Below are 25042 nucleotides of genomic sequence, written 5' to 3' on the forward strand. Positions count from 1 at the left end.
AACAGATGCTTAAAACTGCAAGATGACGGAGAGAACCCCCTTCCTCACAGAACTGAGGACGATAGGTGAGCTGTACAAGGAAACAAACAACGTTTGAGGTCACGACAGAAGTGTGCATGGAAAGCAATAGGAGTACCCCACTTCTGATTGTATGGGTGGGAATCCCAGGAAGCAGTGTGGGCCTAGTGGCAGCTAAGTTAACAAAGGTTGTGTGCTTGAGCTAGGCCTTGCCAGGTAAGTGGTGAAAGCAGGGACGTTCACTGTAGCCTGAGGAGGAGAGAGCATGGGAAGTCAGTGCCCACAACACGGGCAGGTTCAACTAGTGTTGATTGGTGAAAGAAGGAAGCAGGTGATGGCACTGAAGCAACAGAGATGTCGGTGATTGGGAACCAAGTTGTTGTATGCCATGCGTCCAGCTTTGACTGTTCACATTTGTGTGTTGTTACTAAAAGGGTTTAATATCTGTGTGGCAAGAACATTACTGTCCACACTAAAATCTTAACCCGAAATAGGAGCTTGCATTGGATTTAGAGCTAGCACATGTGATCATGTTAAATTTCCCTTTCCCCACCCAGCAGTAACTAACATAAGGAAACATTAAATGTATGTGTTGATGTTGGTCAACATAAGTAAATGATACATTGATTAATATTGGTCAACAGATAAGTTCTGTACTTACTATCTCTGCAGTAAGTAGAGGTAGGATTCTTTACATTAAATGACAGAGAGTTCAGTTCAAACTTACTCAGTTAAAAGACAACAAATTGAACCAGATGGTGGTAGTGCATTCCTCTAAGAGGAGGCAGAGGCAGGAGGATCTCTGTGAGTTCAAGGCTAGCCTGGTCTACAGAGCAAGTTCCAGGATAGCCGGGACTACACTGAGAAACCTTGACTCAGAAAACCAAAAGCCAAACCAAAACAAACCATCAAACACAAAACAATAAACAAAAATAGGTTAGAAAAGATAACAAATGAACTCATCACTGGACCATTGAATCTGTAGCTCCAGGAACAGTTTGATCTAACTTTAAATGTCTTTAGTACTCTCTATGTCCTTTCCTCTTTCTCTCTTGCTCAGGTCAGCTATCCCTGTGTTTAGGATACGATGTCAGTTTTCCTTTTCTGTGTTGAAGTGTAGAGGACAGAAAGCAATTGCTTTCTGATGACAACTCCTGCAAGTTCTGGCTTGTCATTTTGGCCACCCAGGCTATGATCTTGGCAGTGAGGAAACGGGTAAGTATTGCCTTTGATACAAATGAATGCTGTCTGTGTAGAATTCTCCTGAGGATGTCTCTCGTGACACACCTGGATGCTAACACCGTGAGATCATGGGACATCTCTGCCAAGTCTACTCTGGGACTCCTCTTCCTTGAATTACTCCTTTGAGTATCAGCTCTGAGTGAATTGCTTGTTCTTTAGGTAACCTGGATCCTTGCCCATTTCATTCTCTGTTTCTATTTGCCAGGGTCCTTTTTTAGGTGCAGAGGAATCCTTTTCCCCTGGAAACATCTTCTGGATGGTGGTACATGTGAAGGTATATGTGTGATGATATATGTGGATATGTGATATGAGTTTGTGATATATATGCCTCTCTGTGTGTAATATATAATGTCAGAGGGAATGAATGTGTGTGTGATGTACGTGTGTGCCCATGATGTGTGTCATATGTGTGTGCATGTGTGTGATGTGTGGGTGTGTGTATATGTGACATGAGTGTGTGATTTGTATGTCTCTGTGTGTGTAATATATGATGTCAGAGGGGATGAGTGGGTTTGTGTGTGATATGCGTGTGTGCCTATGATGTGTGTGGCATGTGTGTACATGTGTGTGATGTGTAGGTAGTGTATGTGATGTGTGTGTATGATGCATGAGTTTATGGCGTGTGTAATGTGTGTGTGGTGTGGGGTGGTATTAGAGGATGCATTGTGTGTACGTGTGTATGGTATCAGGAAGGGATGCCTATGTATGGATATGTATAACTTGTGTTTCATTTTCATTAGCCCTAAAAAGGTGTGGGGTACAGATCTAGAGGCTCAGTAGCGATGCCATAGCTACTCAGGAGGTTGGCTGAGGCAGGAGTCCACAAAGAGAACCTGCTAAGCTACAGAGTGAGTTCAAAATTAGCTAGAAGATTTAGTGAGACCCTGTCAAAAGTAGAAAGCTAAAAAAAAAAAAAAAAAGTAGCCCTTTCCTCTGACAATTTACAGTTTTATAAAGCAGGGTTAGAAATCAGCACAGCCCCTTCCTATTTACCTTGATCTTGTCAGGAGACGATGCCCTCTGATTTTCTTTCAGGAGCTGGGAGAGAGCAAAGAAACAATAGCAGAAATTACAGGGAGAAGAAAAGACCACAGATACTGTATAGATTTAAAATACTTCCCTACAGATATGTGATATTTCAAATTAACAATCCAGAATTCTTGTCTTTTCCCCTGTGTTTTGGGATCCAAGGAGGCAGAGACCACTGACAAATAAGCGGCTGATGGAGTGGGCCTCGTGGAAGACGTGTAATGTAAATTAAGCCCTGACAGGTATTATATGCCACCCTTCTCATTAGCATAAAATTTATGTCTGCGTCTCAGCTAAGAGATTGCCAGGTTCTGAGTAATGTTCAGCAAAGTTACACAATATTTTGTGTTTCTAATTCTTAATTACGCTCCTGGAAAAATGGATCTTTAAAAGGGTGTGAGTTTTCTTTCTGCCTCTCTTAAGACTGAGCCACTTAATTGAAATAGCACATTTTTAAGAAGAAATTTCCAGCAGAAGAAATTCACTGAACAATTGGCTTTGTGCTCCATGCCATTTACAAGGCTTCCGTAAGTGAGGATTTCGGCTCCCACCAGAAAAACACAAACTGCTGTTGTATTCAGTGCAGGAACTGAACTCCCAAACTCCAGTCCTCTGTAAAACAAGGAACAGAAGAGGGAAGCCAGCAAGGATCCTTTTGTAGTGAGAATCAAGGTGAAGTCCCTAAAGGCCTAAGGGAGGAGGCTGTGGCCCTGGAAAGGGTGGAGAATACGAAGGCCTTTCTCCTATTCCAGTTCTCTAACTTTTAGTTCAGGATTATGCTTGGTCCGAAGCAACTGGGAACCCGTGCATAAGGAAGCTATGGAAACGTGGCTTTGGCTCTCCAAATCAGAGGGAAGACCAAGGAGGTGTGTATAGCCTAGAACCTGAACCCTCACGAATGATTGTTTTGGGGGAGGCGGGAGGCAGATGTCTATGATCTATTGTTAAGGCGTTGTGCACCCTGTGGGTCCATTTGGATAAAAATGTCTGTAATGTATTTAGAGAAGTGAAAGGACAAATGATGTTTATCAAAAGAGTAACAGTGGCTATGTCAACACAGTGGCACGATTATTGATTTTACTTAACCAAGCTCTCCCTTGTTTTGTACATGTTCATTTTCTACACTAAAGATTGCTTTTGGTAAGGAAGTGAGGAGATGAGGGGGTTACTGACCAAAGAATAGCTTGTAGACACCCCCAAAGCCTCCTCCTAGCAAAGCCAGTGTTTCTGGTTCAGCCTCACAAAGGATTTCAAAATATTGTTTGCATGGTCTGATGTTGATTATTTATTTATACCATTAACACAGTCGCTTGCAGTACCTTCTGTCGCAGGGAAACTTGGTGGATCGACTGTTAACATCTAGTAACTCCTACGAGAGAAGAGTTAATTCTGCATCTCTGCCCGGATCTTGCACTGATGTCAGGAGTTCTGTAATTTTTCTGAATTAAGTTATTTTTACTTATTTACCTACTTACTTATTTATTTTTTACAAGCATTGCTTGTCCATCTGTTGATTAATCAATCAACTGATTGGACTTTTTGAGACAGGTAACTTAGGCTGACTTCAGATTCAAAATGTAGCCAAGGATTTTGAACAGGAAGCTGACTCTGTTGTCTCCACCTCCCAGATGCTGGGATTGCAGGCATATGCAACCACCCCTGGCTGACTTGTCTTTTCTCAATGAAGGAAGTCTGTAGCTTTGTTACTTGGGTTGCCTTTTTTCTTTCATTTAGAATACTCAAAGTCTTCATGATTTATGTAGCTAACTTTCTGTTTATCCATTTGATGGTTGCTGAGATTTGCTTATACTGTAATGTCAGTGATTTTTCACGTCAATCACAAGAACTGTGCTGCATAGGATATGGCAAATATTTGTGCTCACTGCTTTGAAAGCTCAAGCTGGCAGGCACCACTCTCTAAATACAGACCGGGATTAACTGAGCTATGAAGCAAGAGTGCGCAGTGGCTCCTTTTATGAATCCTTCAACGTTGCTATTGTAGAGGAACCCATTGAAGGATTTAATCTCCGGTAGACAGAAACTTTGGAAATACAGGGAAATGTCCACATTCTAAACCACAGTGTTATGGAGACTGTGACAAGCTTTAAGCTATCAAAGAGATCCAAATATTTATAAAATATTTTCTATGCTTCTGTTTCAAAGATTTTGGTGCCACTGATTTTATTTTCAGGAAATAATAGGGTGTTCCTACTGGTTCTAGAATCAAGTAATTTGTGTTAGTCCGTTGGTGTAACAAACTTCCTAAACATGGAGGAAGAGGAAACTTTTATCTTAGCTCAAGATTTTAAAGAGCTCAGGCCAAGGTGAAATACTGCCATTTCATTAGGCTTGAGAGGAGACAGAATGTCCTGGCATGGAAAGTGTGTGGCAGAAGAGGATGCTTGTCTTATGGTACCTAGACAGCAAAGACAGAGTGGGAGAGGGGCCAGGATTAACCAACTGATAAGGCAAATGTGCACAGTAACTTCTCTAATAACAGTCTTCATGTACGATATGATCCCCAGGGCACACACCCAAGGACCTACTTTCTTCATCAAGGTCCTGCATCCTGTTTCCATCACCTTTCAGTAACCCATCAAATTATAAACCCATAAGTCAGTGCAATCATGATCCAATCATATCCCAAAGACACCATCTCTGAACATAAGTGCGTCAGAGATCAAGTCTTCAACACATGAACCACCGTGGGACATTTCAGGTACAAATCATAACACATCCCCAACCACTAATAAGTTTGGGCACATTTAATATTTAGTCAAGTTGTGCTAATTTTCATTTTATTAGAAGTTGAAGGGCAGGGTCAGTGAGATGGCTCAGAGGGTGAAGGCCCTTATTGTCAAGCCTGCAGACTAGACTTGGATCCCCCACATCTGGCTGGTGGGAGGAGAGAACTGATTCCCTTTAACCTCCATGCTTCCTGAAAAGGCAACTCAGCCTTTTAATAGTCTTGTGTGTCCCGCCCCTCACACCTGAACACACAAGACAATGAAATCAAAACCTGTAAACATTAAAAAAAAAAGTATAAGGACAATGATAAGGATCAGAAAAGATCACACTAAAAGTGGAAAGAAGTCTAAGTGGTTTGCTAAAAACTACAGGGGTAGCTGGATGTTTCTGGAAAACGGTGACCAAAGAAAAAAACACCTTTGAGGAGCAGCAGCAGAACCTTACAGCAGAGTTAAGGAAGAGGGAGCCGTTTGATAGGAAAGAGGCAGATGTGCTTAACTGGAAGAAATAGTGGTTAACTTTTAGCTGTGATCACACTTTGGTGGTGTCTATGTGAAGCAAATGTTTTGGCTCCAAACTTGTTTCTTCCCCTTTTATGTTTTCTTAGTTTTTTTTTTTTTTTTTCCCCCACCAACCTGGAGACAGGAGGATAAGGCACATTCTTTCTGACTGTCTATGAAGGTCAGTGAGAATGCTGCCGGGGTGTTAGCTGTTTGCTAGAGAGTGTTTTATCTTTCAGGTGAAAATAGTCATAGATGGGGGACAAAGTACACTCAGAGGAAATGGTCCTAGTGTACTTTGTAATGCAAAATCGGATCATTTCTCTTGAAAGGGAAAGCGGTGTTAGAAAGGGCCTTGGACGTCTTTAGAGTCTTTAGACAGTAAACAGGTCTGCTAGAATGCAAACGAAACAACAGTGGCCACCACTTTGTCCTCTTAAATAGTAGCAATGGTATACACTCCATTCCTTTGTTCAAGTAGTGCTAATATATTCTTTTTGGAAAAACATACAAAGAAAAAAATGGTGCAGAAAGGTACAGTGAAGACACAATACTCAAATTTTTCTGATCTTCCAACTTCCAGCGCAGCGCCTTGGTTTTGGACTAAGAATCATGTCTTCAGCCCTTGTAAGGCATTGTGCATGCCTCATCACCTCACACACCTGCTTAGCTCTGCCAGTCTTCTGTATAGCAGCACCCCGGAAAACAGAGTTCAAATGTCTGAGGCATTTGGTTCAGAAGAAATAATGTTTTTGAGGCCAACAGATGGCTCAGCCAGCAAAGGTTGGCCACAAAGATTGGATACACGGGATCAACAAGGTAGAAGAGAATGACACCAGGAAGTTACCTTCTGACCTTCACCCCGGTGCCAAGGCGTGTATTTGCACACACATACACACACACACACAATCGATATTAGTGTAATAACAAAGAGTGCAGTCTCCATTGACTGATAATTGATGATTCCAGCAGAGAAGCTGATCTTCGTTTGTGTATGAGAACCTTAATGAACAAGACATGCGTCAGGGAACGTTGTGACAGAAACGCCTGAAGAAGATGGTAATGGAAGTCTCTGCAGAGATTTTTACCTACAGAGAAAGCCCCTTTAAATATCAGCCTTGACTTAACTCCCAACTGCCATAAGACTGCAGACTTGGAAGATCACAACAGCCTGTGCCAACAGGAAGGCCACAAAGATGCAAAGGACACCGTGGCTGAGATGGTGAGTCCTGGGAGGCAGGCCTCGCTGCTGCTTCTGAGCCCTGGGTACAATCGCTTAATTGTACCATGCCCCCCCCCCCCACCCCGCTCACAGACATTTAAGAAGTCAAATTCTTTATTTTGGGTTTTCATTGACAATTTACTACCCCCAAACCACCCGGGACCTGTAGTGGAGGGGGGAAGTTGGGGTAGAGAAGCGTCCAGACGGTTTTAAAGCAACTTGAGAGGAACTTGGTGAGGAGTTTTGAGCACAGGGCATCCAGGTTGGCGCGCGGTCGCCGGAAGCTGGGACAGCCCCTCGGCCAGGCGGGGGAGCGCGGAGGGCCGGGCTAGCGGCTTGGCTGCCGGGTGCAGCGGGTCATTGTTTCCCCGGCCGCTCCTCCCCGCGGGTCCGGCGTCACTGGCGGGGCGCCCGGGGCGGGCTGCGGGTTATTTATAGCGCTGGCTGCGCGCGTCACGGAGCCCGGCCCGGCTGACGGGGGCCGCTGACGCGCTTGGCCGCGGCACCGAGGGCGCGGGGTGCGCGCGGGCGGGCGGGCGGACGGCGACAATGGACCGGAGCGCGCGCCTTCCTGGCCGCTCTCCGACCCCCGCCCTCCCGGCTCCGCGTCCCCGCGGGGGTGGCGGACCTCGGCCCCGGGACTCCCTCCGCTCGGCGGTCGGCGCTCCTCGCTGCGCGCCCGGACTGCACGAGGAGCTGGAGCCGCCTGCGCGATCACTCTCTGCGCCCGGGGACGCGGCGACCTGGGGCCGGGAGCGCCGGGCAGGTAACGTTTCCTGGACCGGGCTGCGGGCTCGGGGAGGGCCGGGGGCAGCCCTGCCCGGACTCCTGTCCCCGCTTGTCCCGCGCCGGTGCAGGAATCCGAGGTGGGTGTGGAGCGCCGGAGCGGGTGAGAAACTTCGGTGTGACCAGCCACAACAGGCTCCTCCCGAGAGGCCGGCGCCACACGGCCACCACGTCGCCCTCCTCTCTAGCCCCTCCCCAGCCACTCCTTCCCCTCGTCTCCCCCTTTACCTACGCCCGGGACCCCCACCCGCGGGATCCCATCCTGGCCCGCTCAAGCCCTCACTGTCGCGCTGCCAGGGACTTTTAGGGACTCGTGGGCTGCGGAGGCCAATCGTGAGCCCTGCCCTTCCGACTGCTCTGCAGCCCCCCTCGCACGTGGCAGGCAGGCAGGCTGGCTGAGAACTTGCTGTGCCTTCTAGGAAATTGCAATCTATTTGTAATGCACTTTGGCTAATTGGGAGTTCAGGATTAAACTTTAATAAAGCATTTGTGTCGTCTCGTCTAATTGTGAAAGCTTCCATTCGCCCTAGTAGATAGACTCTTAAGTCTCAAGTTAATGGCGCTAAACTAGATTTCCAACCCCCAAGTACAATTCTGCCAGCCATCCTCGGCGCAGCTGGATTTCTGTAAGATACAGATGTTGCTAATGGCGGCTTAAGCACGGATGGGCAGATAGCATACGGAATGCAACATGTTGCCATATGGTTCCTTTAGCCTTTCACCTCCAGGGATATCAATCATATATATTCTGGGAGGAACCTAATGACTCTCTGAACAGCAAAATGAATTACCTGGTACAATTTATATCCCTTGACCTGATGATAACAACAGGAAGACAGCATCGCCCAACTGCTGTAGTATAAATTGAGTTACAGAGCTACATTTCAAATTCTATTTCAACTATTGGTAGTTTGAAGGGTCCGGTCACATCATTCTGTAAAATCTGTTTCTGCATTTCCTTTTTCTCTCCCACCTCTAGACATGCAAAACTGATAAGATTTAACCAAACTGTTATTGGAAATTGACACTCTACCTAATAGGTGGGATGTGGAGAGGTGGAAAATACAACTTCCGGAGTTAGTTACAGTTAGCATTCTTCAAGAGTATCACACTCTAAAGTCAGAAAAAAAAAAAATCAAACGACTCCGAGAAACATGGTTTCAGTATAACTCCTAAATCTAAGTACTTATTTGAAATTCTCCACCTAAAACAAAGTCCTACTTCAACTCTTAAGAAAAAAGTTCTGAGAAATAATGAACTATCAGAATCCTAAGTAGAACTTATTCTGCAAACCAGTTCCTGCACCCGGTTCCCTTTCTCTTTGTATTAATCCATAGAGATAATGGCTTTTTTTTTTTTCCTTCAAAGCTGTTAGTAGCTACATCCTGAAGTCATCCCTTAGATCCTACTGGAATGGCTTGGTAATATTTCATATTAGATTTTTAAATCTCTAGGTAGCGGCTAACCAAATATGGTAACTGCCTTTACGCTTGGTTTATAAGCAGGGCTGTGTTTTTACCACAGTCTGTATCGTTGATTCACAAATACAGATCACGGTGACAGATAAGCAAAAGACCTAAGGGTACAAATGAAAGTAGCATTCAAAATTTAATTTCAGGTTTACTTTTATGTATGAAAGTCTATCTCAAAGCTAGCTCCATAATATGTCTAGGTTCCTTTTTTCATTCCACAAGATGTAAAAGGCAGTTCGTGTGAGCTTATAGACCAGCCAAACACACAAATGGTCATGAATGGTCTAAATATGTGCTTACTGTTAATTTTGTGCTTTTTCAGAAAGTGTCACATTTTAAAAGTTTATACATCGTGTCCTTTTAGGATCATTTTTGAAAGGACAAGATGACACCCCCCTCCCCCCACCCCTTGTAAAGGCTAATGGTTTGTTAACTAGTGCTTGAGTTAATTCAGACATTCTGATTATTATACCCAACGTCTTCCATAGCTATATAGCAGAATATGTTACGCAGAACAAAATAGGATATGGCCAGCTTATGGCAAGTTTCTTTGCCTGGGCTGTTTTTGTAACCATTTAATAGCTGAGATTTTAGTGTGCTCTGCGGCACCAGCACGCCATGAGTTTAAACCCAGATCAGGAGCACGCTTGTCAGTAACAACTCCGTCTTCGTGACCTGTGAATTGACAGTGACTGTCCTTTAATCAGTCACACAGAACCTGCCTTATAAAGCTGTTATTGTCATGAGCAGATACGGCGATCATTTGTCAAGCCCTGTGATTATTAAAGTGTTCCCCCTTCAAATCCAGGCTAGAAGGCCTGCTGCGCTTCCTTTCAGAGTTCAAGCAAAATCTCAAGCAGTGCTCTTTGCTCCCTCTCCTTCCAGTTGTATCTTTCGGTGTGCATGCCATGAATCCTTTCAGGCACCTTTGCTGGTACAAACCATGCATCCTTTTGTAGGTTGACATGGCAGCAAACCTAACAGCATCATTTTGTTTTGAGTAAACAGCTGATAGGTGTGCACTGTTACTCTAACTAATGTGGCTGGCTGCCAGGGAGAACACCAGAACTAGAAAGTGCCAGAATTGCTATTGTACCAAGAAATCACTGTCTATTTTTTTTCTCAATCTTAAATTGCTTTTTCTTTTTCAGTGTTGCCCTTCCATGTTGTTAATATGAGAATTTGTTTAGACAGGAAAACTTTTGAAAACATGCTTGTGTTGGCCAAGAAGATATTTCTGTGTTTCTGTTGTCCATAGGCATAGGGCCTTTATCTAGAGCTGATATGTTTATTCTAATTGAACAACAACAACAACAACAGAAAAGGACTTACAACTAGGTGTATTCCTCATACCAACTGATTTTATAATTATGATAGGGTTCTACCTGCTTCCCTTCCCCCTTTTTGCTCACAATAAATTTGTGATCTTTAAGTACCCAATGTTTATGGTTTCCTCAAGGTGGCATGGAACCAGCTGTGAATAGGCATTAGACTTCCTCTAGTGTAGAAGCTCTTTATTCAGCTAAGTGGGGGTGTGAGTCACCAGGAAGGAGTGTGAACCCATTGCACCTGAATTCCCTTTTCAAATTCAAACTCATGGTGTTGCATCAGAAACTTGTTTCTCTCTTTTATGAGCATTTCATTAAAAAAAATACTAAAGTGTCAGTCTGGACTATTCCCCCAGCCAAGCAGGGGCAGTCTCTTATTCTGACCGACATGCAGCTTTGTTTTTGTATGGGTTAGCAAGAGGGCCATGCAAAGACCACATAAAAAACTGACTTGGGGTTGCCCTTACTTTGACTGAAGATTGACAGGAGCTCTTTCATTAATCTTGTTCTCTTTCATGTTCTGTATTCAGATATTGAAACAGTATTTTTATACATTTATAAGATTGTGTTTGCATTTATTTAATTTATGTTTCTTTTTTTAAAGCATGTAGCCTTGAATGTTTGTTCTCCATTTTTTTTTCCACATCATTACTCTGGTACTGCTTGATGTAACTTGATTAGCTCCCTCCCCAGTCATGATTGGTAATTAAAATAGGCATTAAAATTAGTCACTTAGCAATTTTGCTGTTCAATTGGCAATTAAATTACTTAATTGCAATTAAAGTCCTAATTTTAATTGGCAAAATGATAGATGTAGATTTAAGATAATATGTATAAATACTTTAATAAGTGTCTATATAAGGATTACTTAATTACTCAACTTCAAGTTTATGCTGTTAACTTTGGAACTTTTAAGTGAGCAATGAAATTTATATTACATCTATTCAAAGGATATGGTAATTAGATTTATTACTTATCGCTATAAGGGTCCTTGCAATAAGTTACTTTTGTAGTATTCAAATTGTAAGCTTGATAATTGAGAATTATGATGAGGAAAAGGACATATATGTCTTTGTCTGCATATAGCAATACTTTATTTTCCTTTTTATTAAATTAAGAAGTTTTCTACCAATTAGCTTGAAGTCAAAAGTAAAATATGGTTATTTTATCATTAAGTGTAGAACAAAACTAAAAAGTGTCACCTGTGACTTACGTATAACTTTTGCAAAGTGTATATATATATTTATATATAAATATAAGAAATGTTGTCTAGTTCTGTTAGAATAACTGATGTCATTGGCTCTTGTTAGAATTTTAGGTGTCTTTTGTATTAGCATATACCTTTATTCTTAGGATCTTTAAATGTGTTTTAGGGCATTGTACATTTTAATGTCTTTCATGCATACTGAAATAAGCAAATAAATTCTAAAACAAAACAATCATTTTTTTTCTAGTAGAAGATAATTTTTTCCTAAGGAAATGTTAAGTCGTTACTATAAAAGCAAGTATTAGAAGACCACTGCAAGCCAAGTATTAAGGAAAAAAAACCAAAGATTTTTATTATGTAAAATAGTTCTTGAGTGGCATGAGGTTTTACCATATGTTCAGTTTTATGATTTTAATTTATAAGTAGAAGCTTCTAGAAAAAAATGCTGTTTACTTCTGCGCATCTTTACACATTTTCTAGAATTGAGTTCTGAATTAAAGTAAGACATTTTAAAAATCAATGGTCTTTGCTGAAAAACAGACTGAGTAAAACTGAATAAAAGCTGCCTCTATCCAGAATGTGAATATCAAAGAAGCGATGGACTCCTCTAAGTATTCCACAGGAAAGGTGCAGTGTGGCTGATTAATAGCCCATGAATGCAAATGAAATGGCAAAAGCAAAACAATAAAATACCTTCAATACTATTTTTTCTTCTTCTGAGAAACAGACGGTTTAAGATGAACTTTTCTTTCTTCTGTCCTTACTGTAAGACTGCCTACCAAATAATAATAAAGGCTGTGAATGAAAGTTTGTTCAAACATAATGTAAAAATCCATCTCATTTTAATGCTTATAAGTTTCAATGCCTACAATATTTTAAAGAAATACCTTAAAGTTGCCTCCACTCTGACAGCGTAGCAGGTATGTCTGTTTCATTGTATCTGCCTTGTGAGGTCTTTGAATTCATTTGGGGAGAATAGAGAAATCAATCCCCAGAGGCCTCTTCCCATGCATTAAAATAGAAAATCCTATGGGATTACATTTATGTTTGCTCTCTAAATTATACCAAAAGCTCAGTTTTATTAAGTATAATCTGCTTAGCCATGCATAAAATAAAATACTTAGGTTTAGATGTGAATTTATATGCATTTATACTGATTTTCAATGAAAATATTTTTTTTCTACACACAGGCAAATATATTCTGCTTGGTATGTGTTAATATCATAAAAGGTAATATAATAACACTTTCATCAATGCTTTCTGAGGTCACATCATTATATTTATTAATAACAGCTTATAGTTTATATAAGATGGAGCTACTATGGATAGCACCAATATCTTGGTTCCATTATTTTAAATTATTAAGAAAATAGACCTTTATTGTGGGGAAACTTTACACATTTAGACATGGCAATAATTTAAAGTTACTTCAGACTCTGGATCTAGAAAAAACCTTATTGTCATTTTAATTGAGTTATAAAATACTTTATTTGAAATATTTATGTGTGAGAATGCAGAAGGGTTGCAGCCATATAAATGCAGAATTTCAGTTCCTTTTAGCCTAAAGCATCGTTTTAACATTTTCTGAAAGGTTGTTCAGTTCTACATTTTGATTCCATTATATGTGTAATTAAACCTCTGTGCACAAAAGCATTCTCTTATGTACTAGCAAATATACCCACAGGAATTCTCTTCTAAACTGTAATTTATTTAAACATGTAATCATAGGATTTTAAAACATGCTTTCATTTTTCCAAACTATATGCCAATTTGAACTGCTTTGAGATAAAATGAGAGATTTTTATTGCCATTTTGTTTTTTTTTTTTTTTCCTCTGTGACCTAACAGTGAGTTAAACATGGGCAGGAGGAAATAAAGAAAATCCATTGTGAACCAAATTCCATGTGTTGAATTGTTTCCGTTTTGGACAAAATAGGAAAAAAAAATAAAAGAGTTGTTGTTTATGAATTCCAAACAATATGAACATTTGGGCCTGCAGAATTTTCTCCTGGGGTTTAGTTAGCCAAAGTAGTAAATAGGGGTGTGTGTGTGTGTGTGTGTGTGTGTGTGTGTGTGTGTGTGTGTGAGCGCGCGTGCGTGTGCTTGTGTGAGAGTCTCTCGAACATTGTGGAGTCAGGCCCCCTACTGACAAGATCAGTCAATTGCAGACCTCGTCCTGGCTCCTGCAGTTTTGCCCCTTCAGAATCAAGTGTGTGTGGGGGGGAGGGGGGGGAACAGCGGTCTGAGGTTTTGAGCACGGCCCTTTTAAATTTTCCGATCTCTGCACTTGATTCTTACTACCTGGAGCATGTGCGACTCCGGCCCCAGACTCCAAGCCTAGAATAGTCTCAGTCAAGAATTAGTCTAAGCGAGTTTATGAGTCTTTCCTAAGTAGGGGTAACAAATCAGGAAGCCGAACATGAATTTGAAGAGAGGGACAACTCACACGGATGGAAAAGAAGTCTTCACTTTCTCTCATTTACGTGTTATCACTACTCTATTCTCACGTATTACTTTATGAAATTGCTATGACCGCTGCCTTTCGATCTTGGGTATCTCAAGACTTGAGCAAAGGCTCTTATCAGAGAACCACGAGTCGCACGTTGCTGTGCTTGTTCCGTAAGTGCTCAATACAAAAAAAAAAAAAACCTCCAGCCCCCCTTTTCTCTCTGGGAGGGCATTTTTCAAAATATTCCCAGACTCAACTCAACCCAAACTGAATGTTTTTAACGACCGAGGGAGAGGAGTGTGTGGATAGCAACACGTTTACTTAGCCACATTTGTGTAGGGAGGGCTGTGGTTGCGATCTTAAACTTCTCTTGGTACTCGCTCTCCTGGAACTGTATTAAAAAATAATAACTTCCACCCCAGTGTAGCTAAGCTTGGGTTTCCGACTGTCCGAAAATAGCTGCCGGGAACCTGGCCCACCGCGTGGATCAAGGAAAGCTCCCCCTGACCGCACCCTGCTCCCTCGCGGAAGGGGAAGGGAACCCGGGAGGGCGCCTGTGAGCTGGAGTTGCTGCTATTTTGGGCCCAGCCTGGCCGGTGCGTCAATGCCTGCGCCCCTGCGTCACCGCCACCACCACCCCCTTCCTTCTCCATTGCTCTCCAAACTCTCACTTTTTCCCTTTCGTTCGCGTGGAATCGCTTCTGCCCACGGGGCGCTGACGCTGCCGAGCTCACACTAATAAGCTGTTCTTCACCCTGCCCCCTCTTTCGCCCTCCCCCCCACTTCCTGGTTTTATTTTATTCTATTTCTTTTTCTCGCGCCCACTAGGGCACCGCTGAGCCGTAGCCGCAGCAGCTGGAGGGAGAGGCAGCCACAACATCTGGGGGAAACTTAAGGTGGTCACGTAGGTTTCCCCGAGGCTGCTGCACAGCGGAGCCCGCGGCTTGTCTGGGCAGCCGCAGGGCACCCGATGGCAACGCCTCAGCAGCCGCAGGCTCGCTCCGCACGGAGCCGGCAGAGGCGGAGGTGCAGGCTAGGAATGAGCAACCCCACAACCCTGAGAGTTCCTCGGTGCTCTCCGCCAGTGCCAGGATCACCGAGAGGGGGCCGAGTTGCACTTCGCACAGACCCCCTCCCCGGGTAGCTTGGGAGCGAGCCAACGCTCGGGAGGAGGGGAGGAGGAGCGCAGTCCTGGGCGGAGAAGGGGACCCTCCAAAGTCGCCCTCCCTTGGCCCCATTCCCTTCCTGGTCTTGGGAAAAACCCTAGGAAGTCTGCCGCCCAGCTTCGCTGGGGTATTGGGAGTAAGGCTCGCCCTCGGGAGGAGCGGCGATTCCTTTGCTAGAAAGATCCACGCGCTTGGCGGGTGGATGGTCTTGCAGAGCACAACGGGAGGCGACTCCGAGGACCGCGGTGGTAGGACACGCTCCCACAGCCCACGGACCCTGGGCTGAGGCAATGGGCACACACTTTCCGTTTTCCCCGAGGCGCCGCACGGCCCACCGTCGCCTCGGGCTCCACTCCCTTTGCCCAGCTTTTCCCACCATGCTTTCTTCTTGGTTTCGGGTACCACAGCCCTTGTGTTTCAGAAACCCGTGAGCGGGACAGGACAGGCTTGGTGGGCACAGCGCAAAGTCAACGCTGTTCAGAGCTGACCGAAGGGATGGATCAAGATCACCTTTCTGCTGGAGGCGCACCTGTTGCCCGACTCTGGTGCATTGTCTGCAAAAGAAATGCAGGCAGCAGTTCGCTCCTACTTGCGGGGTCCTCGAAGGCCTGGCTCAATGTCTACTCTCTCCTCTTCCACACTCCTTTAAGTATTCAAGCCTTTTAGTTTCAGGAAAGAGGGGGGAAAGAAAAGTGGGCGCTATCCCCCTTATATCTAGAAGGAGGATGGAAGACTGAGATAGAAAAAGGGAGAAGCGAATGCACGGACTAGTGAGAGTCCATCTATCGCCCAAGCCCCTGGAGAGCTACGAGTCACGGGACATTTGAATGCACTTCCGCTAAGGACTGTGTGGGGGTGATGTTGGGAAGCAGCAAAGCACACGTCTGCCCGTGCGGCCCAGGTGCCAGCTACCTGGCCCACGCCAGCGTTCTTTTCCATTCAAGCTTTTGTCGCACCCTCCCCACGTGTGAGGACTCAGGGCCTGGGGGCAGGTGAAGCATAGCATCACCGCGGGTTTCACGGACCTGGGTTGCAGAAGTCACACTTCTTTCGGAAAAAAAAAAATTAAGAAACCACCCGAGTGGGCTACCAAGGTGAACGCAGAACCGTTCCCACCTTAAAATCAGCCCCAGTCGTGACGTCAGGTCGGAAATATACCAAAGCGAGCGCGGGCCAGGAGTCCGGGGAGCGCGGCGGCTCGGCGATTGGACCGTGGGCCGCTGACGCGCGCTGACGCGCGCAGACTTTAGGTGCATGTTGGCAGCGGCAGACCGAGCCACATAAACAAAGGCACATTGGCGGCCAGGGCCAGTCCGCCCCGCGGCTCCGCACAGCTCCGCGTCCCTCTCGCCTGCCCCGCCGGCTGCCTGCCTCTTCTCCCGCCGGGCTGGCGGCGTGTGACTCCCCGCGCCCGGCTCCTGCACCGCTCCCGCGGATCCCGGAGCCCCGGCTCCGGGAGGGAACTGCACTTTGGCGGAGTTGAATGAATGAAGAGAGCAGAGAAGTGAGTAGGTGCGGCGATGCCGCCGGTGGTCTCGCGGTCTCCGGGTCTCCGCGGACCGGGGACAGGTTCTCTGCAAGTGGGCGCCAGAGCCGTGGAGTGCGAAAGGGCTGGGGAATGGCGAGTGGGCGCGCGCGGCTCCGCCGAGCCTTTGCTGAAACTTGGTCTGTGTAGCGTTAGGGGGGGAGTTGGCTGCCGGCAGAGACTTCCAGGCTTCTCATTGGTGGATGTGGAAGTGGGGGGGGGGGACTCCCATAGTTTTAGGAGATGCGGACTTGCCTTCGGAGATGTGTGCAAAGTTTGCTCTGGCTGTGAAATTTGAGTGTGGCTTGCTGGAGGTTCCAGATCTCGTGAACATGTGGGAAACAGTCCGGGAGAGAAAGTTTCTGCGTTGCTTGGGAACAGTGTCGCTCAGCTCGCCCGCGTGCGGATGTTTTCCCGGTACCGTCGTGTAAGGGTGGTGTCTGTAGAGTGTCCTGTTGCTAAGTTGCCTGAAATTTCTGGTTTTGATAAATGCTGTCCTTGGGTAATGTGGCAGAGTGTGTGCGTGAGGTAAAGAGTGCAGCTATGAAACCGTGACGCGTCTAGGGTTAATATCCAACACAGACATATTTCCAAGGGCGGCGGCGGCGGTTGGGGGGGGGGAGCAAGAGTCTTCTTTTTATTTTTTTTTTCTGGCTAACCTTCTCCACTCCTTGAAGCAAGATTATGGAAGAAGGGAGAGAGAGAGAGCAGAAGGAGCGGCTGTTGGGTTTCTTTATCGTTATTAACAAGTCTGTCTATGCTCTAGAGAGCCTTGCCAAGTGGGAACGTCTGAAAATTGCTAGGACACAAGAATGCCTTGTCCCAGCAAGTAGGCAGCCCATGGAAACATTGTGGAGAAGATGTTTAGCTTGCTGTGCTTCTAACTTTGGTGCCAATATTATATACGCAATATCCCCTTCCCTCTGCAGTTGACCCAAGATACTTCTGGTTAAAGTAGAGGTCTCTCTCATCACCTCTGGGCTATTAAAGGTGTTGAAAATCCAGTTCTCTGGAGAAACACCAATTCACTTGTACCCCCAAACCCCAGTGCTGGGTCAAAAGCAATTACAAAAGCATACACTTGCACTCAAATTGGCTTCTTGGTTGTCCAGGCCTTGTTAACATTTTCTAAGGGGAGGGTTTCTATTGTTTTTAAATTGTATTTTCTTGAATTCTACTAACTTTCTTTTCCCTTCTAAGAGAAAAGTCCGTTGGGCTACAAGAAAAAATATTTAAGAGAAGGCTTTGAAGCTGTGCTTTCTCTGTAGCTTAGTCTTCTAGTCAGGTTTGAAGTCAAGTAGGAAGAAAATAATGCTCTCGTCTATGGCAAAGGGACCAATTCATTATATTGTTAAGTATCAAGTAGGCTCATGGGATGACTTGCCTCTAGGATGCTTTCTCTGCAGGGATTTTTCACTGGGAGATGAGTGGCATTATCTGTTGTTTAGCCACGTCTCTGCATGTTCCTTTAAGCTGCTGTTTGGTAAAGGTCTTCACACTCATTCCTAAGGAGGCACTGAAGGGCCTGCCTGTGAGTCGCCTCTGCCCAGCCAAATCTCGGCGGGGAACCATCCTCAAACTTCCTGTGTCTGTATTTCAGGGAGATCTGACGGGCTGGATTCCCAATTGCTTTTGTAAAAATCTTGGAAACTTTGTCCTTCGTTGAATTACGACACTGTCCACCTTTAATTTCCTCGAAAACTCCAATAACTCGGCTGAAGGTTAGTGAGTTTTTTCTTTCATCACCTTTCCCGAGTCCCCCCAAATCTAGACAGGACAACGGGATCTTCTCAGGCCAGCTCTATGCCTTCTGGTCACAGAGAAGAACAGCCTTCTCATTGTGCAATTCAACTTCATGTCTAGACTGTGGATTCTAGAAACCCTGTCTACTTAAAGCTCAGCATAGAGGCTCCTCAGATTGGCTGTGGGAAGGGGTTGGAGTGGGGGAGCATTTGGAACCAGCCGGGAGTGTAGACCCTCGACAGCTTTCCAGCTCTGGGTCATTTGGGGGGGATCAAGTGCTTTCCTTTCTTCATCGCTGCTCTGACCTTTCCTGCCCTTCCCCTCGCATCCCTACCCTCCCCTCTGACACCGCGGGCTGCCGGTGTAGCTCCAGGTGTACCTGAGCCTGGAAGAAAGTGTTCCGTTGACCAGGCTGAGTGTGTATCACCCTGTTTCATTTCCAGCCATGCCTTGTGTTCAGGCGCAGTATGGGTCCTCGCCTCAAGGAGCCAGCCCCGCTTCTCAGAGCTACAGTTACCACTCTTCGGGAGAATACAGCTCCGATTTCTTAACTCCAGAGTTTGTCAAGTTTAGCATGGACCTCACCAACACTGAAATCACTGCCACCACTTCTCTCCCCAGCTTCAGTACCTTTATGGACAACTACAGCACAGGCTACGACGTCAAGCCACCTTGCTTGTACCAAATGCCCCTGTCCGGACAGCAGTCCTCCATTAAGGTGGAAGACATTCAGATGCACAACTACCAGCAGCACAGCCACCTGCCCCCTCAGTCCGAGGAGATGATGCCGCACTCCGGGTCGGTTTACTACAAGCCCTCCTCGCCCCCGACACCCAGCACCCCGGGCTTCCAGGTGCAGCATAGCCCGATGTGGGACGACCCCGGGTCTCTTCACAACTTCCATCAGAACTACGTGGCCACCACGCACATGATCGAGCAGAGGAAGACACCCGTCTCCCGCCTTTCACTCTTCTCCTTTAAGCAGTCGCCCCCGGGCACTCCTGTGTCGAGCTGCCAGATGCGCTTCGACGGGCCTCTGCACGTCCCCATGAACCCGGAGCCCGCGGGCAGCCACCACGTAGTGGATGGGCAGACCTTCGCCGTGCCCAACCCCATTCGCAAGCCGGCATCCATGGGCTTCCCGGGCCTGCAGATCGGCCACGCGTCGCAGTTGCTTGACTCGCAGGTGCCCTCGCCGCCGTCCCGGGGCTCTCCCTCCAACGAGGGTCTGTGCGCCGTCTGCGGCGACAACGCAGCCTGTCAGCACTACGGTGTTCGCACTTGTGAGGGCTGCAAAGGTTTCTTTAAGGTGAGCGAGACTGGGCGGAGGTGGCAGGTAGCGCTGACCTAGTACCTGAGACCCAGGAGTGTGCTCTCCCCTTCCGGTAGGCAGCCCAGCCCTAGTTCCTTGAAGCTACCCCACGGGCTGCGGAAGGGGCTTCGGGTGGTCTAAGGAAAGAAATAAGCAAGACTGGAAGAGTCAAGGTTTCACCCCGCCCCCCTCGCCCCTCAGCAACCTGCCGCCCCGGCGGGCTCCCGCCCGAAATTGCTGGAGCCAGAGTTGGAACAGGGCTATTTGCATGTGTTAGGCTCTGTCTTCCTCGTTCAGATTGAAATTGGTTAGGACAGAGAGCCGTGTCTGAGCTAACCAAGTGGAACAGAATTCCCTATGGTCAAATTAAGTGATCTCTTTATTTCGCCATCCTGATTGAATAATCTTATCATTTTAAATAGAGAAGGTCTCCAAGGGATGTAAATAATATGAATGCGCACGGATTTGTATTTACTGAGCGTCTCCTGCTCCTTCTCCTGGCATATAAAACACAGCAAGGAGCGGCAAGGTTAGCTCAAATGTTAACGCTATCAATTTTCTTCTGGTAAATGCCCTGGGGGAGGAAAAGGAAAGGAAATAGGAAGAAAAGAACAAGAAAAAAATTTTTTTAAAGGAGTAGTGTTTGTGTTTGTAGGGAAGGAATGCAGATCCAAGCCATTAAAAAATGTCTCCAGTTTAGTGGACTTTTAATTAAAAAATAATAATTTGTGGCCTACATTTCTCTCCCTCTGCAGCGCACGGTGCAAAAAAACGCGAAATACGTGTGTTTAGCAAATAAGAACTGCCCAGTGGACAAGCGCCGCCGAAATCGTTGTCAGTACTGTCGATTTCAGAAGTGCCTGGCTGTTGGGATGGTTAAAGAAGGTAGGTCGAGGCAAGCTGCTGATCTCTCCTACGTTCGGTGCTCTTGAAAGACCACCAGCTGCTTGTGGACCCTGGTCCCTGCCGCCTCCCCGCCCCCACACACACTCCAGGGTCCCACTGCCTAATGGCCCAGCCTTCTCTAAAGAAAGTCACAGGGCCCTCCTGGTCTTCGTCCCAGTTAGAAGAAAGTATAAAATACTTCCCTTCCTTTTTAAAATATATAAATTTAATGCTTCTCATCACCAAAGTCTTTACAAGCGAGAGGAGCCCTGGACCACGAGGTCTGGCTCCCACTGCGGCCTCCGAGGAGAGCCCTGTGAGACGGCTGAGTCTGGGCTCGAGGGACCGGCCTTAACCGGGCTATTCCTTTACAGTGGTTCGTACGGACAGTTTAAAAGGCCGGAGAGGTCGTTTACCCTCGAAGCCGAAGAGCCCACAGGATCCCTCTCCCCCCTCACCTCCGGTGAGCCTGATCAGTGCCCTCGTCAGAGCCCACGTTGACTCCAATCCGGCTATGACCAGCCTGGACTATTCCAGGGTAAGAAGCTAATGGGGGTTATCATGTGTACAAACCAACAGATGGGCAGGACCCTCTCCCTATACTCAACTTAAAGCCCCAGACTCAAGGGTAAAGGAGGCAGACCAGAATATCTGCTTCACAGCTCTCGGCAGGGTTCCGGAGCGCGACACTGAGGTGCAGAAGCTCAAGTGTAGATCTGAGAACTGGCCAGAGGGCTTGCATCTTTGCGAACCTCCATTGCCAGACAATCCTGAGCTCCGAAAGGCCCAGATGAGACTCTGTCTAACCTTCCTTCCCAGATCTACTTTACGCGAAGTTACAGGGATGCCCCCTCCCCCGCCCCCAGTGAAGACTGGGATTTGCTTGAGACCAGGAATGAAGAGAGGGCGGAAGGAATGACACGGGAAAGGGGGTGGTCTCGGGGTCAGGAATCAAGTGGGACTATTCCTCTTTTACTCCAGTTGTGAAAATGTGCAGGCTTTGGTTGGAGGGAGCATGGGCAAACCTAGTAGCGACGGCAGTATTATTAAGCGTTGCAAAGGGCGCCTCCGCTCAAGACCCACTCTGGGATTAGCATGAATACTACCGTGTCAATTGTTTTGTGGAGATAAGACTGAACGTTTCCCAGGGCTGGATGGCACTGTATTTAGTCTGTATGGAAATGGTAATTTACATATTTAAAGCGGCGACCTCAGAGCACCGTCCCTAATTGAATTAATTGCCCCGGAACATCTAATTTCCTTACTGGTCAGAGAGAGGTTTAATTGTTATAAAAACCTGGCTCCCCTACTAGAAACGGGGTTAGCAATTTCACGGGTTATATATTTTAGAGAACCTCATTAAGTGCTTTTTAAAATGAAATTCCAGTTCCAGGCAAACCCTGACTATCAGATGAGTGGAGATGACACCCAACACATCCAACAATTCTACGATCTCCTGACTGGCTCTATGGAGATCATCAGAGGTTGGGCCGAGAAGATCCCTGGCTTTGCTGACCTGCCCAAAGCTGATCAAGACCTGCTTTTTGAATCAGCTTTCTTAGAATTATTTGTTCTGCGATTAGCGTACAGGTAATGAGGGAGGCCTGGAGAGGACTGAGGAAGTACAGGAAAGGGAGGAAAAAAGGGCTGGGGGGGGGATTTTAAAAAAAAGGTGGGGAAGGGAAAGTGTGAGCCCAGAAGCCTTGGGTGAATGGAGTGGAGGTGGGCTAGAGGAGTTCTTGATTGTTATGAAATTAAACCCTTTCAAGGTCCACTGGTCTACATTTTATTAACTCTTCAGTAATTAGGTGCCTCTTAAATCCCTCATTTATTGCTCTTCAAGTAATTAGTTGTTTAGCTTCTCTCTCTCTCTTTTTTTCTCCCCTCTCTCTTTGGTATTAATTGCAGGTCCAACCCAGTGGAGGGTAAACTCATCTTTTGCAATGGGGTGGTCTTGCACAGGTTGCAATGCGTGCGTGGCTTTGGGGAATGGATTGATTCCATTGTTGAATTCTCCTCCAACTTGCAGAATATGAACATCGACATTTCTGCCTTCTCCTGCATTGCTGCCCTGGCTATGGTCACAGGTCAGTACTGCTGCTGCAGGGCACTTCCCCTTCAGAACTTTCTCTGGTGGGACCGGTCATGGCATTCCCAAATCACAGATTTTTCTCTGATTCTGCCAGCTGACTAACTCCCTATGCCTTCTTCTTTTGTTTCTGATTGCATTTTCTGCAGAGAGACACGGGCTCAAGGAACCTAAGAGAGTGGAAGAACTACAGAACAAAATTGTAAATTGTCTTAAAGACCACGTGACTTTCAATAACGGGGGCTTGAACCGACCCAACTATCTGTCCAAACTGTTGGGGAAGCTCCCAGAACTCCGCACCCTTTGCACACAGGGCCTCCAGCGCATTTTCTACCTAAAACTGGAAGACTTGGTACCGCCACCAGCAATAATTGACAAACTTTTCCTGGACACCTTACCTTTCTAAGATCTTCTCCCATGCACTTCAAAAGACCTGGAAAGAAAAACCATCCAGAGGGGGCTGGTCACATGGGCAGAGAGCTGGCTAAAAAGTCCAGTGTATGTCATCTCCCTCCTGTAGACCCCAAGCCCCCATCCCTACAGTAAACAACAACAAACAAACAAACAAACAAACAAACACTGTCGCTATTTCCTAACTTGCAGGCAGAACCTGAAAGGGCATTTTGGCTCCGGGGCATCCTGGATTTAGAAAAACGGACGCCACACAAAGCAGTGGTATAAACTTTTTATTATCAGTTCAAAATCAGTTTATTGTTCAGAAGAAAGATTGCTAATGTACGATGAGAAATGTTTGGCCATGCTTGCTTGTTGCAGTTAAGACACATGTTTTACACACACACACACACACACACACACACACACACACAAAGCCCTTAAGGGTACCCACATATTTTGCCCTTTACCATGACTTCAAAGTTTTCTGCTGTAAAGAAAGCTGTAATATATAGTAAAACTAAATGTTGCGTGGGTGGCATGAGTTGAAGAAGGCGGAGGCTTGTAAATTTATCCAATGCAGTTTGGCTTTTTAAATTATTTTGTGCCTATTTATGAATAAATATCGGAAATTCTAAAAAGTAAGTGTGTTTGCAAAAAAAAAAAAGAAAATAACTACATAAAAAAGGGACAAGCATGTGACTCTAGGTTGAAGATGTTATAGGCACTTGCTACTTCAGTAATGTCTATATTATATAAATAGTATTTCAGACACTATGTAGTCTGTTAGATTTTATAAAGATTGGTAGTTATCTGAGCTTAAACATTTTCTCAATTGTATAATAGGTGGGCACAAGTATCAATACATTGGCAAATCCTAACAAAAGGGACACATAGTGTTTGTAACACCGTCCAACATTCCTTGTTTGTAAGTGTTGTATGTATCGTTGATGTTGATAAAAGAAAGTTTATATCTTGATTATTTTGTTGTCTAAAGCTAAACAGAACTTGCATGCAGCAGCTTTTGACTGTTTCCAGAGTGCTTATAATATACATAACTCCCTGGAAATTACTGAGCACTTTGAATTTTTTTTTACGTCTAAAATTGTCAGTTAATATATTATTTTATGTTTGAGTAAGAATTTTAATATTGCCATATTCTGTAGTATTTTTCTTTGTATATTTCTAGTAAGGCACATGAGATGAGTCACTGCCTTTTTTTCTATGGTGTATGACAGTTAGAGACGCTGATTTTTTTTCTGATAAATTCTTTCTTTGAGAAAGGCAATTTTAATGTTTACAACAATAAACCACGTAAATGAACAGAACTTTGTCTTATTTCTGGTTCAGGAAAAACACAGTGACTGAACATCACATATAAGAAAGAGGAAAAGTGGAGATTGATTTGGGGTAGGTCACTTACATGACATCTGAATTTCAGGGTGAGAGCCTGGATCCATTGCGACTAAAGGAAGGGTATAATTGCACTACCTAGAGAACTCAATGTAATATTTTTCTTTCGCCCGACTTTTCCAGTCTGATGACCTACATTTATCAGAATGAATGTAGAACATCATACTCAAACATACATATGTTTTGAGAAAGCATAGCTTTCAAAAGGCAGGCTTTAGAAGCCAAAAAGCTTCTAAACTTTTCCAAGGTTGGGAATCTTTCAGAGTTCTGTGGACAGCCTTCAGGAAGTGTGTGCTTGAAACTTAGAAAGGCCACGCAGATTTGAAAAGACGTGTACTTTATCTTTGCTTTTGCAATTCCTGTGCACACTAGTGTGAGCGTGGGAGGGAGAGCTCAGGGTCCCTGCCCTAGGAGTCCTGAGTCAGCCTTCCCAGGCAGGCTCTGCAGACATTTCTTACACTATTTCCCTGCTTTGGCGGGTAGTAAGAGGTGTGATCTGCACTTTTAGAACAAGGT

The 25042-nt window shown here is 45.4% G+C and overlaps 1 protein-coding gene across 6 annotated transcripts; it reads left to right on the plus strand.

Moving 5' to 3' along the window:
* Positions 1-7394: 7394 nt before the first annotated feature.
* Positions 7395-24419, plus strand: Nr4a2 (nuclear receptor subfamily 4 group A member 2). 6 transcript variants are annotated; one of them, XR_007588917.1, is made up of 8 exons: positions 7395-7525; positions 18292-18412; positions 18878-19743; positions 20502-20631; positions 21006-21169; positions 22019-22221; positions 22661-22718; positions 22870-22938. XR_007588917.1 is itself a non-coding variant. In XM_050123643.1 (8 exons), exons 3-8 carry the CDS (start codon positions 18880-18882, stop codon positions 23124-23126), a joined length of 1797 nt encoding a protein of 598 aa, XP_049979600.1. In that variant the 5' UTR covers positions 7395-7525; positions 18292-18412; positions 18878-18879; the 3' UTR covers positions 23127-24419. The 6 variants fall into 6 exon arrangements, 5 of the variants coding, with proteins under 5 accessions (XP_049979600.1, XP_049979623.1, XP_049979631.1 ...); XM_050123643.1 differs by having other exon boundaries at positions 22540-22718; positions 22870-24419; XM_050123666.1 differs by having other exon boundaries at positions 22594-22718; positions 22870-24419.
* The last annotated feature ends 623 nt before the right edge of the window (positions 24420-25042 follow it).

This window comes from Alexandromys fortis, unplaced genomic scaffold (assembly GCF_014885135.2).
Source record: "Alexandromys fortis isolate MF-2015 unplaced genomic scaffold, M_Fortis_MF-2015_v1.1 scaffold_8_9099976_23576923, whole genome shotgun sequence".
Lineage (NCBI taxonomy): Eukaryota > Metazoa > Chordata > Mammalia > Rodentia > Cricetidae > Alexandromys > Alexandromys fortis.